Source organism: Eptesicus fuscus, chromosome 3 (assembly GCF_027574615.1).
Source record: "Eptesicus fuscus isolate TK198812 chromosome 3, DD_ASM_mEF_20220401, whole genome shotgun sequence".
NCBI classification, from domain to species: Eukaryota; Metazoa; Chordata; class Mammalia; order Chiroptera; family Vespertilionidae; genus Eptesicus; species Eptesicus fuscus.
Window position 1 is genome coordinate 70,203,511 of NC_072475.1, and position 12,799 is coordinate 70,216,309.

General features: G+C 38.6%; 1 protein-coding gene across 1 annotated transcript in view; it reads left to right on the plus strand.

Annotated features, from left to right (window-relative positions):
- MORC1 (MORC family CW-type zinc finger 1) overlaps positions 1 to 12,799 on the plus strand; it is a 161,737-nt gene that overhangs the window by 62,003 nt on the left and 86,935 nt on the right. The window contains exons 12-14 of the mRNA XM_054712093.1: positions 1,608 to 1,672; positions 3,868 to 4,011; positions 6,498 to 6,652. Of these exons, the coding sequence (XP_054568068.1) occupies positions 1,608 to 1,672; positions 3,868 to 4,011; positions 6,498 to 6,652 (364 nt within the window). The remainder of the gene's footprint in view (positions 1 to 1,607; positions 1,673 to 3,867; positions 4,012 to 6,497; positions 6,653 to 12,799) is intronic.

The window sequence follows — 12,799 nt, forward strand, 5'->3', positions numbered from 1 at the left end:
TAATTATAATGCATGGCAACTAAGAGAAGAAGAATATTGCTGCAAGACATGAATTTAAGTTTTCCAACTTTTACCAAAAATATACAAAGCTTTCTAGCATAGTGAATCATTACATATTTGCTTGCATACAAAGGGATAAGTAGGTATCTGGAGGGGAGAAAAAGGTTTTACTTAATCTTTCCTTCATTCTCTTCCACGGACTCAGTGTATGATTTCTTTCCGAGATTTGCCCTAAAACATGTGAAGACCAGGGCTGTATCTGATGAAGAGTTCTCATGTCTAATGGTCATGATTGGGAATTAAATCGAAGAGTGGCACCTGGTCATTCCCCAAAGCTATCCATGGTTTCCCCAAAATTCTATTACTTTGCCCCCTCCCACTTATTTTTTTTTTAAATAAGGCTAGACCTATCTTGCTATCAACTTAAAAGTTTAATCTTTTGTTATTTTGTTTCTAAGAAATAAATTTCCTTGGTTTTATGTATTTGAGAAACAAGAGAAACAGACTTTCTAATGGGTGAGGACCTTGCTTTCTTGTTGCCTTAACCTGTTACCTCTCACTGCCTCTTTGTCCGGTGAGCTCAGCGCGGACAGGAAGAGCAGGGAAGTCTTTGACCAGCTCACTTTGTTGCTCTGATGCACACTGGTTCATTTAACGCAGAGAAGAGAGCAAAGCAGAATGACCTCTGCATTTGACCTCTAAAATTCCTCTTGGCAGTTGAGTGGTTGAATTTGAAGTAAAATGAAATACCAACCATTTACCTTTTTTTTTTTTTACTTTTAAGTCAGTGAAAATAGTGTTCAGTCAGCAGTATACCCATCAAATGAGATGTCCATTTTTCACATCAGGTGGATGGAGCGTGTTAAAAGTCTATTCTTATTTGTGAAATAATAATGCATTTTTTCCTGTCTGGTTAGAGGGAGTGTATTAGAGATAGGGTAGTGAATGAGCCAAATATATCAAATAAAAGAGAAGAAAGACAGAAGAGCCTGGTACTAAGGCACTCTGAGAGGGAGAAAGCCTAGGTGGGATATCCTAAAGGGAAAGTTGAGGGAGTATCGGGAACTTTATATGAAGGAAACATTTTCTTCATATAACTTTTTTCTTTTTTATTAAATTTATTTGGGTGACTGACATTGGTTAATAAAATTATATAGGTTTCAGGTCTGACAAAATTTTTTAATCATAATTTTTTTTCCTGAGAGAAGCCTTAGTGATTGATGGAGTGATTCAGCATTTTCTGTTCTCACAGATGAAAGCCAGAGCCTCAGTACGTTGAATGACTTTCCTGAGCTGTCAGGAAGTTTATGTGAAAAACCTCCGTGCTTACAGGGAGCAGTGGCCCTTTCTCTGAAAGGCAGAAAGGACATCGGAATTAGTGCAAGATGAGAACTGCGGGCTGGGATTTAGCTTGCCTTCTTAGCTATTAGAACTTAGTCATTTATCAAGTATTTATTGAGTATTTACTGTGGTAATATTGCATTAGGCAATGTGACCTATCACTGTTACCCTTGTGAAACATTTGTATAATAGGATAATAAATATCAGATCAGCTTTCGTTAATCTAATGGCATAATGTTCCCTCCTAACCAAATGTACCTCTCCAGGATGTATTACAGAAAGCTTTGGAAGATGTGGAAGCAAAGCATAAAATTCTTAAAGAGAAAAGGAGGTAAGACATATGATTTTCTGTTTGCCAGAATCCTTGGTGCTATATTAAAAACAAATTCTGATTTCTGAGTAAGGCAGATTTGGTGGTTTTTGTGACAAGTTCTCTTTCTCAACCTGTGACATCTTATGATATTAAGCATCAAAATCCCCCAACCAACATAATCAATCTAAAGTATTTATAAAGTATATATTTGCATGTACACATAGGTTTACATAATGTTAAAATTTCTGAATACAGAGTAAAAAATTAGTTCAGTGTCTGATCAGACGAAGAAGTGAACTGCCCAGGGGATCAGCTGACAACTTCATGTTCCCGGTGTCCTTTGCCATTTAAACCCTGGAGAGTTGGTCCCGTTTCTTCCCTCTGCTGGTACTGATGAACATTTATGATGGAAAAATCTTTCAAATAAATTATCACTTATATGTAGTTAAGATAAAAATTGCAAGCCTATAGTACAACACCATTATTGACATTTGTAAGGTTGACTCAGGTGTTTCACAAGTTAAACTGAAAATAATTGCTGTTATTCAAGTAAGGTCAGACTTTGAAAACTGCATTAACTCTGAGAAACAAGTTTTTAGGGAATTATTACTAGTTTTCAGCATTATTTTTTTGTGAACCATGAAGTGCTATACAACCATCATTTTCCCCAAACCTTAGATTTGAAATATTAATTATGCATTTATCAAAATAAATGTTAAGTGAATGTCAGAGAAATCTTCATTGAAAAGCAAAGGCCTCTTTAAAGTCTTCAGGAAGAAAAAGCTGTTTGATGGCTTGTTTGAAGTCACAATGATATGCAGGAAATGTAACCAACCTATATTTTATTAATAATAAAGCCAGTTGGTGTGAAATCTTTATAGCAAAATGCTTAAAAAAAAACTTTGAAGGCAATCAGTATGCCACTTAATATCACGGAGTGACTGTGTCATATCCTGTAACACCCTATTTTGGGGTTCCTTACATAGTATTCTTTTTTTGTCAAAGAATGGGGGTCTAATTATTGAGTAGATACTTTTGAGGAAAAGTTTGATCCATATATATTTAACCCTACATGTACATGCATTTAAAAACACATAATTATGAACCCATATTAATAACTTCCTCAGAAAGTCTGATGTACTCATACCATATCCCATGGAAGGACTGATAGAACTTTATTGTCATCCTTCAATGACAGATACATTTAATCAGTCCAGTAAGTATCTGATGTCAGTTGTAATAGCTGGTGGGCATGAATTTGAAAAGAAAAAGCTGTTTTTGTGGAATGAAAGGAACTACAGGATGAATTATATTTGCAGTCATTCTTGGGAAAAGAAAATAACATTTGCTAAGCACCTAATCTGTTCCAGGTTTATATTTAACATTATCTCGTTTAGTCTTCATGACATTCCATGTGGCTAGAGAGGTGTTTTCTTTCATTATTTAGATGAGACAGAAAGTTGAAGTGACGCATCATAGTTAGTACATGGTTGTTACAAAGACAGGCTTTTATTTTTATATTTGAAGCCAGGTCCATCTTTCTGGTTCTTACATCCAGGCACTTTTCATAGCTCCACACAGCCTCCTATTAGTCCAGTTGTTTCTACCACATTCTGCTTTGTCTCAATTTCCATCTTACCCTTTTAAATAGAAAAGTCATATAAACCACAGTATTGCAGGACAGAGTTAGAAAAACAGGAGCTCATAATCTGCCTACACTTGCTTTATTAACTTCCATTTACCCTTGATTTTGGAAAAAAGAAAGGTAAAGAATCTCTTGTGGCACATTCCGACCTATGTAGTATACTTGGAGGCTTGAGAACATGCTAGAAGTTAGAAATCACATCCAGTGTCAGAAATATCTGCATTTAAAAACAGTCAAATCATCAGTTTTCAGAAGTGCTGCAATTAGGTCAGTTAACATTTTACAACTATTTGGCATTTTCTAGTTCTTATAAATGAAAATTGGCAAACTTGTTTTTGAATCCAGGAATGCTTGTGTTTGCCTGGCATGGTTATTGGCCATTATATTTATGCAGAATACTTGGCTATGCAGGGATGCTCAGTGTACCCACTTGGTTTTGCAAAATACCTGGATATCTTATATGTAATTCCTTTGATAGTTGCCTTCTGAGTTTAATTATTCACATTTTTGTAAACTGTATATTTTTACTTAATAAAAATATTTTTAACTTTCCTAAATATAATGCTAGAGAATTAAAAACAGCAAGGACACTCTCTCTATTCTTTGGAGTGAACATAGAACACCGAAGCCACGCTGGGATGTTCATTTACAGTAATAACCGCTTGATCAAGATGCATGAGAAAGTGGGCCCACAGTTGAAACTGAAGTCCCTGTAAGTATGCTTTGTTTTCAGAAGCATAGGCAGGAGGAAGGAGGCTGCAGTGCGATTCTGTCTGCGGGGTTGGATGAGTGATTAAACATAATTGGAGCAGGTGTCATATCCTCTGTTCACCCTTCCTGTCATTGCACAGCCATTAATCTGCCTAATTTACACCAGTGGAGCTGTATGCCTACTCCAAGGAAGAAGCTCACTTTGGGAAATGTTTTCAGTGCATCTTCTGAGCAACTTGATGTTTTACCATTCTTTGCGCCATTTACTCAAATTAAGGTTTTAGTATTTTACCAAGTAAAAAGTAATGCAGGCACATTAAAGAAATTTTAGAAAAGGAAAATCCATAGTCTTACAAAGCAGCTCGCAGCCCCTTCATGTATCAGTTCTTGCCAACATGAGCATGTATTTTTAACACTGCAGCTTGTTTGAATTCTGGAGTAATACAGTCTGGTGCTTGCCCAATGGTCTGAAACTCCACAAGCTGTTTTCATGAATTATGTAAAGTCCTGAAAAGAGACCATAGGGAAGCACAGAGACAGACAAGACAACCGTGACCAGTAGAATGGCTCGGGGGAAATTTTTCATCTTGCTTCCTTACTCTCAAGGAATTAGCAATTCATTCATATGTTCACTTAAGCAGTTATAGTGCAGTATCATGTGGGCCAGGCATTGAACTAAGCTCTGCACACAAGATGGTGAAGACCTACTACCACTTGCTGAGGAACTGTGGTCCAGTGAAAGGATCAAGTGTATAAATATGTATTTTTAATATTGTATGGAAACAGCAAGAATGATCTTTTAAAACATAAATTAATTTACTGTCTTGCTTAAAACCCCAATGCATGCAGAATAGAGGTAGTTGCCATGGTCTTCCAGTGATCTGGTCTCTGCCTGGCCCTGTAACACCCTGCCCCACCCTCTCATTGCATTCCCCTCACACCACCCTACTTGCTGTTCCTCAGACATCCTAAGCTCACTCCTGCCTTAGGTACTTGGCACTTGTCATTTACGCTGCCTAGAGCCTTCTGTCTTTAGATCTTACTGCTGGTCCTAGCATGCCACTGAGGCACCAGCCCTAAAGTCTCCTCCTCAGGAAGGTCTTCCTGGACTGCCCAAGTAAAATTAGCCCCTGCCATCACTACCCCCTCACATATCTATCACTTATGTATATTTGTATTGATTTCAGAGAGGAAGGGAGAGGGAGAGAAGAGATAGAAACATCAGTGATTAGAGAGAATCATTGATCGGCTGCCTCCTACACGCCCCACACTGGTGATCGAGCCTGCAACCTGGGCATGTGTCCTTAACCAGAATCGAACCGGCGACCCTTCGGGTCTCAGGCCAACGCTCTATCCACTGAGCCAAACCAACTAGGGCTGTCTATCACATTTTACATATTACAGCATCTGCTTTATTTTCCTCAGCTCACTTATCACCATCTGAAGTGATTTTGTACATTGATGCCTTTACTAGCATTATGCCTTGTCACCCTTCAATAGCAGAGAAACTTCATAAACAGCGACATTTTCTGTTCTACTCTATTCCTAGTTCCCGGAATAGGGCCAGGTGCTCAGCTTGAATGAATGAATGAATGAATGAATGAATGAATGAATATAGGCTAGAGGCAAGCATCAGGTTTAAAAGACCATCTAGGCGGGGCAATAAACCAAATCAGTCAGGCTTCCCAGAAGAAATGATGTCCTAATTTAGACTTACACAATCAATAGTGAAGGAAAGGTTCAGTGGGAGGGGGAAGTGGTGAAAAACTTGATAGGAGAAGCCCCAAATTGGGAAAGCTTGATTTGTATGCCATTCCAAGGTTTTTGGGTAGGCCCTAAAGCGTTAGAGTCCAGATACTCTTTCCCCGAACAGGTTATGTCACTAAGTAGGATATCCTAGTTACATATATCATGAGCTGCTAAAAATGTGGTGGTGGTGGTGGTGGGGGGGGGTATTGAGTTTATTCATAAGACTAACAGGCAGATGCCTGTTATTCTCAGGAATTGTCCAGCCATTATGTTCCCTAGGTAGGATTTATTGAGCATCCTTTGGGCCTTTGCAATGATGAGAAATCCAACTTGACAGATGAAATGAGGATGAAGAAAGTTACTTGTGACCAATTATATTAGTTTCTTGCAGCAAAGCATTCTTAGTGGTGGTTATTGCTAAGAGACCTCCTCTTCCCCCAACCCTGAATCCCCATGTAAGGAGATAGGTTTGGCAAAGGATGCATATTAGTTCAGTAATTATGTACTAAAGACATTTTGTATTATGAGACCAAATATACCTGGGATCATCATAGATTTGTGTAGCAAAATACATTGTAAAATAACTTGTTAAACTTTGGCATGTTTCAGACCAAGTGAGCTAATTTATTTTTGAAAAAATTAATTTAAAAATACTGGGTATATTTGCTTTTTTTCTCCCTTAGCTAATTTTTTTCTAAAATATTCTCCCAAAATTTCTATATGTCTGTATTTCCCTAGGCTTGGTGCAGGCGTGATTGGGATTGTCAATATACCTTTGGAGATCATGGAACCATCTCATAACAAGCAGGAATTTCTCAATGTCCAAGAATATAATCATCTACTAAGAGTCATGGGACAGTTCTTGGTCCAGTACTGTAAGGACACCGGGATCAGTGAGTATCAGTCATAGTAAGAGGTACTTAAAGGGGATTAACTTGCGTGATTTCTTTAAGTAAGCTGAAATGATTGTACTGATTCAGGTAACCACTATCCCAAAGCCCTGAAAGAGAGCTCCTGCATTGAAAACATGAGGGAAATGAGAAGAGAGCCAGTCACAGAATCTTTCCCATGTATTATGCGAAAAATAAAGCAGCAGATTAAAAATTGTAATTGGAGGGCAATCAGAGAGCAGTATGAAGTGGCAGCTGATCGTGGAGGAAGGAGACAGAACTTTGCTCCAAATAGGCTGAGAGACCCCCAAAATGTGTCTCAGACTCTACTGTGTAAAAGCACACAGCCCACCTAGACCTGCGTGGTTCCTATAGCATTGTTATATGGTGCCATAGAATAATCATTGTGGGCCCTGGATAATTGTAGATATGTTAAACTTTGTTTTGTGTGTCTAAGAAGTCTTAAATATGTTAGTTCCAGAAAGATTTTGTTTAAAAATCACTAAAATAAATATACTTGGAAACTTAAAAAGATAAACTTCAGTTATCTGGAAAATTTGAATTATTCAGATCGCCTCACTCTCTAGAGATACATGAACAATAAGATAGTGTGCTGTGCATTAATTAAATCAACTTCCTGTAAGCTATGCAGACAGGGCTTCATTTATGGAAACAAATAGAAGGCTACTGTGTATTTGTTCAATGATTTGCATGAAGTATGTATAATTTATGCATATCAAAAATTATGTCTCTACCCTTGAGACAACTTAAAATCTTATTATTGCTCCACTTGAGGTTGATATTTTAGAATATTTTATTTTCTTTTATACCCACTCTGCTTGGTCCTAAAATTTTCTCATACCAGTGAAACAAAAAGTAATGCAGGAACTCAGGGTACGGGGGAGGCGGGGAATATAAGTGAGAATGAATTTGAGGGCACAGATTTCCTGCCAAAGCCGGATTTGCATGTGTTGGTCTAAAACCTGCACAGAGTGTGGTCTGTGGACCAGCATCACCTGATAACTTAATAGAAATGCAGAATCATAGGCCTGCCCTAGACCTACTAAGTTAAAATCTGTGTGTTAGCAAGATCTCAGGTGATCTGTATGCACATTAAAGCTTGAGAAGCACTGCTCTGAAAAGCACGCCATGTAATTGTTGTTTAGCATAGGCATACTTCTTTCACATATATTTTTTTCTCAGACATGTTTGAAGTTATACTAAACCTAAGGAATGACCACATTATTTGACAGGGTTTGCTGAAAACTATAGAAAGCATAAGGTGAAGGGATTAGCCAAAAAACGTGTGTGTGTGTGTGTGTGTGTGTGTGTGTGTGTGTGGTGTGTGTATATATACTAGAGGCCTGGTGCACGAAATTCGTGCATGGGGGAAGGGGTCCCTCAGCTCAGCCTGCACCCTCTCCAATATAGGAACCCTCGAGGGATGTCCGACTGCCCATTTAGGCCTGATCCCAGTAGGATCGGGCCTAAACGTGCAGTCAGATATTCCTCTCACAATCCAGGACTGCTGGCTCCCAACTGCTTGCATGCCTGCCTTCCTGATTGCCCCTAACCGTTTCTGCCTGCCAGCCTGATCACCGCCTAACCACTCCCCTGACAGCCTGATTGATGCCTAACTGCTCCCCTGCCAGCTTGGTCACCCCTAACTGCCCTCCCCTGCAGTCCTGGTCCCCCCCAACTTCCCTCCCCTGGAGGCCTGGTCCCCCGTAACTGCTCTCCCCTGCAGGCCTGGGTCCCCCCCAACTGCCCTTCCCTGAATGCCCGGTTGCCCCCAACTTCCCTCCTCTGCCAGCCTGGTCACCCCTAACTGCCCTCCCCTGCAGGCTTGATAACCCCCAACTGACCTCCCTTGCAGGCCTGGTCCCTCCCAACTGCCCTCCCCTGCTGGTCATCTTGTGGCGGCCATCTTGTGTCCACATGGTGGCAGCCATCTTTGACCACATGGAGGCAACCATCTTGTGTGTTGGAGTGATGGTCAATTTGCATATTACTCTTTTATTAGATAGGATATAATATATATATATGTATATGTGTGTGTATGTGTATGTATGTATGTATGTATATATGTGTATATGTGTATGTATGTATATATTTACATAGACACAGATAACAGTGTGGTTATAGTGAGAGGAAAAGGAGGGTGGGGTTGGTGGAAGTGGGCAAAGGGGTAGAAATGGGGAGGAGAAGAGACTGCCTGTGCAGATAATGTTTTGAGTTGTACACTTGAAACCTGTATGGTTTTGTGAACCAATGTCACCCCAATAAATAAAATTTTTAAATAAAAAAAAAAAAAGAATATACAGAGTGCAGTAAAAATCAAGCACCTACTTTCTGGTCTTTAAGTGCCAGCATGACATAGTACAGAAGGAAAATGTTAAGCATTTGAAAATTGTGTATATTTTCTCTGAAGCCTCTTTCTTGTTTTCCTCATCCTTAAACTAAGGAACTAAGTCTTCAGAAAGAGTTAGACATTAACATTTAAAGGTGACAGGGATTATTTCCATCCAGGTCATATTTACTCAGGACAGTCATGTCAGTCCTATGGGGAAGGAGCTTTCTCGAAGCCCCTTTGTCTGGTGTGTGTGTGCCCTCCCAACAATTGTACTCTCTACTCCAGGCTATCACTTGTCAGTCTTCTCCCCTCTTATCTACTCCTTAAGTAACTCCCTGTCTCTACCTTATCTACCTGACTTTTTCCAAAATCTTCTCAATGGATGTAATAAGATCCAAAAGAAATGTTATATTTGTATTTTAATTATTAGTTGTTAATAACATTATTTTCCTAATCTCATAATTGTCTATGAATTGATTTCGGCTCCAGGGTATTCTCACAAAAGATGTTCCTCTAGAAGGGAGGCAGAGTGAAGAAAGGACAGTGAGCATGTGCATTTGTTCACACTCTCATAACTTCATACCAAAAGTTCATTATCACTGAGTCAAGTAATCAAGGTCAGAATTGGTAGTCTCAGAACTGTGCTGAGGAGATTGACCTTCAAGATCTTTGCCTAATGGTTCCCACAGGAATAACCAAAGCGTCATGTAATGTTTGCCTAATACTCTGAAGGCCAGTATTATAGGACACACAATTTTAATGAAAAATAGGTTGGGTAGGGTTTTTGCCTTATAAATAAAAGATGCAATCTTTGTATTTGCTGTAAATCTGATCTGTTTCTATGGAAAATTGGGTCCTTGTAAAAAATGGAATGGACAGAAAGGGCAATGAGAGGTAATGACTTCGTGTCATTTATCCAATCTGCATTTCCTTTTGGCATAGCTGATGCTAAAGGTCTCAAATATTTTCCTCGTCTCTGAGTCTGACCTCACCTCACTGCCTGATTTTATGTTTTCTGAAGTTTTATGTACCCTTATAGTAAAACAGAAATATTAATGGTCAGCTTTTTGGAATATGGAGAGAAGAAAGGAAAGATAGAATCATCAGTTGAGATTTGAGTTTGAACAGAAGCAATTACATAGAAATTCATTACTAAACTTTTCCAAAATGGGTCAGAATATGGCTGATGCACTAAAATGAAATATATGATACAATAAGCATAAGCTTTCCCAGCAAAACTGAAATTATAGGGCCTCAGGTTGGCAAGGAGGCTAAAAATCATTCAATCCAGTCACCCCTACCTCATGCTTTATCCCATCTATGTCACCCACCTGCCCCAGGCAAGTGGCTGCAATTTTAACCCTCAGTGAGGGCCTCCCATGAAAGAAAAATTGCCACTTCTTTTTTTTAAAATATGTTTTATTGATTTTTTTTACAGAGAGGAAGGGAGAGGGACAGAGAGTTAGAAACATCGATGAGAGAGAAACATCGATCAGCTGCCTCCTGCACACCCCCTACTGGGTATGTGCCCGCAAGCAAGGTACATGCCCTTGACTGAAATCCAACCTGGGACCCTTGAGTCCACAGGGCGATGCTCTATCCACTGAGCCAAACCAGTTAGGGCAAAATTGCCACTTCTTGATGGAGCCTGAGAATGTCTACACAACTATACTAAGAAATATATTTTAGCACTGGCCGGTGTTTCTCAGTAGTTAGAGCATCAAAGGGCCACCGGTTTGATTCCTGGTCAAGAAGGCATGTACCTGGGTTGGGAGCACATACCTAGGTCAGGGTGCATGTGGAAGGCAACCAGTCAATGTGGCTCTCTCTCATTGATGTTTCTATCTCTCTCTGTCTCTCCCCATCCCTCCCTTCCACTCTCTTGGAAAAGTCAATGGTAAAAATATCCTCAGGTGAAGATTAACCAAAACAAAACATTTTCATATTCAAGTCAAATCTGTTTCTCATGTATTCTTTCATTCATTCACCTGTGCTAGGCACTGGGTGTTATAGGACTAACAAATCAGACCTGGTCCACCTTTCTGGGAATTTACAATCCCACAGAGCTAATATGATTTGACAATTAGAAATAGGATTGGTGTGCAACAGAGAGAATGAGTGCTGAGGAAGTCAGTGATTGGCTCATAATCGCTGAAGAAGTGACATTTCCTAAAGTTAGCCAGGCCAACTTAATTCTCCTTCTTGGGATCATGAATGATTGGCCTAAAGCCTTTTTACATGACAGCCCTCCACATATTTAAAGACAAGCTTTCTATCTCTCTCCAGCCTTGTTTTATTCTAATATTTCTAATTTTATTGCTCTTCTTCATTTAACATGGCATTTGACATATTCACCATTTTAACGTTATACTTTATAAAGTGTATCACCTAGAAACAAAAATTTCAGATGAAACCTGAAAAACATTGAATAAAATGGGATGATCATCTCTTTTTTATAAGAAGTTGTAATTCTGTTGATACCGCCTAATGTAGTAACTCAATCAATACATTATTGACCCTCAGCATCTTTATTAAACAATTTAAATTCTTTTTTTTTTTTTTTACTAAATTGGTTGGGGTGACATTGATCAACATGAACATATAGGTTTCAGGTGTGGGTTTCTATGTTACAAGATCTGTATATTGCACTGTGTGTCCACCACCCAAAATCAAATCTTCTCCTGTCATCTTATATTAGGACCCACTTCTTCCCACCCACCCCCAATTTAAATTCTTAACAAAATTTGTAATGTGTATTCTTCTGAGCCATACTTATATGTTTCCATTAATGCTTTTGGACCCTAGTGTAGAATCATACATTTATATTCTTACTAAGTTTTATCACCTTATTGGGCCCGTCCTTTCAGGTCGTCAGGACCTTTTGAGGAATTAATGTTGACGTCTAACTAACACGCTAGTTTTCCAGCAGTGTTAAATTTGGCCACTATTTTCTCTATGATTTCATTTAAATCCAGCAAGCACTTAGCTTTCCATTGATGAATTCCACTGAGGTGGAAATGGGACACTCGGTGAGGACAGTTAACCAGTTACAAAATTTTCCTAATTATGCTGTCACCTAACTCATCAATTTCTCAGTTTGTGTATAATTTTATACACGTGAAATATAATATTAGCTAGATGAATAGTTTCTTTAAAAATAGATAATACTTTATGTTTTAGCTTGGGTTGCTATAATAAAATACTATAAACTAGTGGTTTATGAACAACATAAATTTATTTCTCATAGTTCTGGAGGCTGGAAGTCCAAGATCAGGGTGCAACCACGGTTGGGTCCTGCTGAGACTCTCCTTTGGTTTACAGATGGCTGATACATTGTTGTATCCTTCTATTGTGGAAAGAGTGAGCTAGCTCTCTGGCCTCCTTATAAGGTACCAATCCCATTCATGAGGGCTTCACCCTCTTGACTAAATTACCTCTCAAAGGCCCCACTTTCAAATACCATCACATTGAAAACTAGGTTTTAACATAAATTTGTGGGTCATAAACTCTAGTAGCTAGATATAGCTAGCTGCTCACAACAAAATTTAGTTTACCTTATGATTGTACTTTAGCATCTGAGATCTTAGAAAGCCACTACAAAAATATTGAAATACAACATTTCTGCTAGGGATATACACTAAAGGAGAAGGCCTATGTAAAATATTAAAAGGTGAGAGAGACTGTGAGACAAGTTTACATGAAGATATAGGCCAAAAAACAATTCGTATTTATTATGTATTTTATATATTCTACTTTATTTTTAAAATATTGTATATTTAATATATTTTGTTTTATTT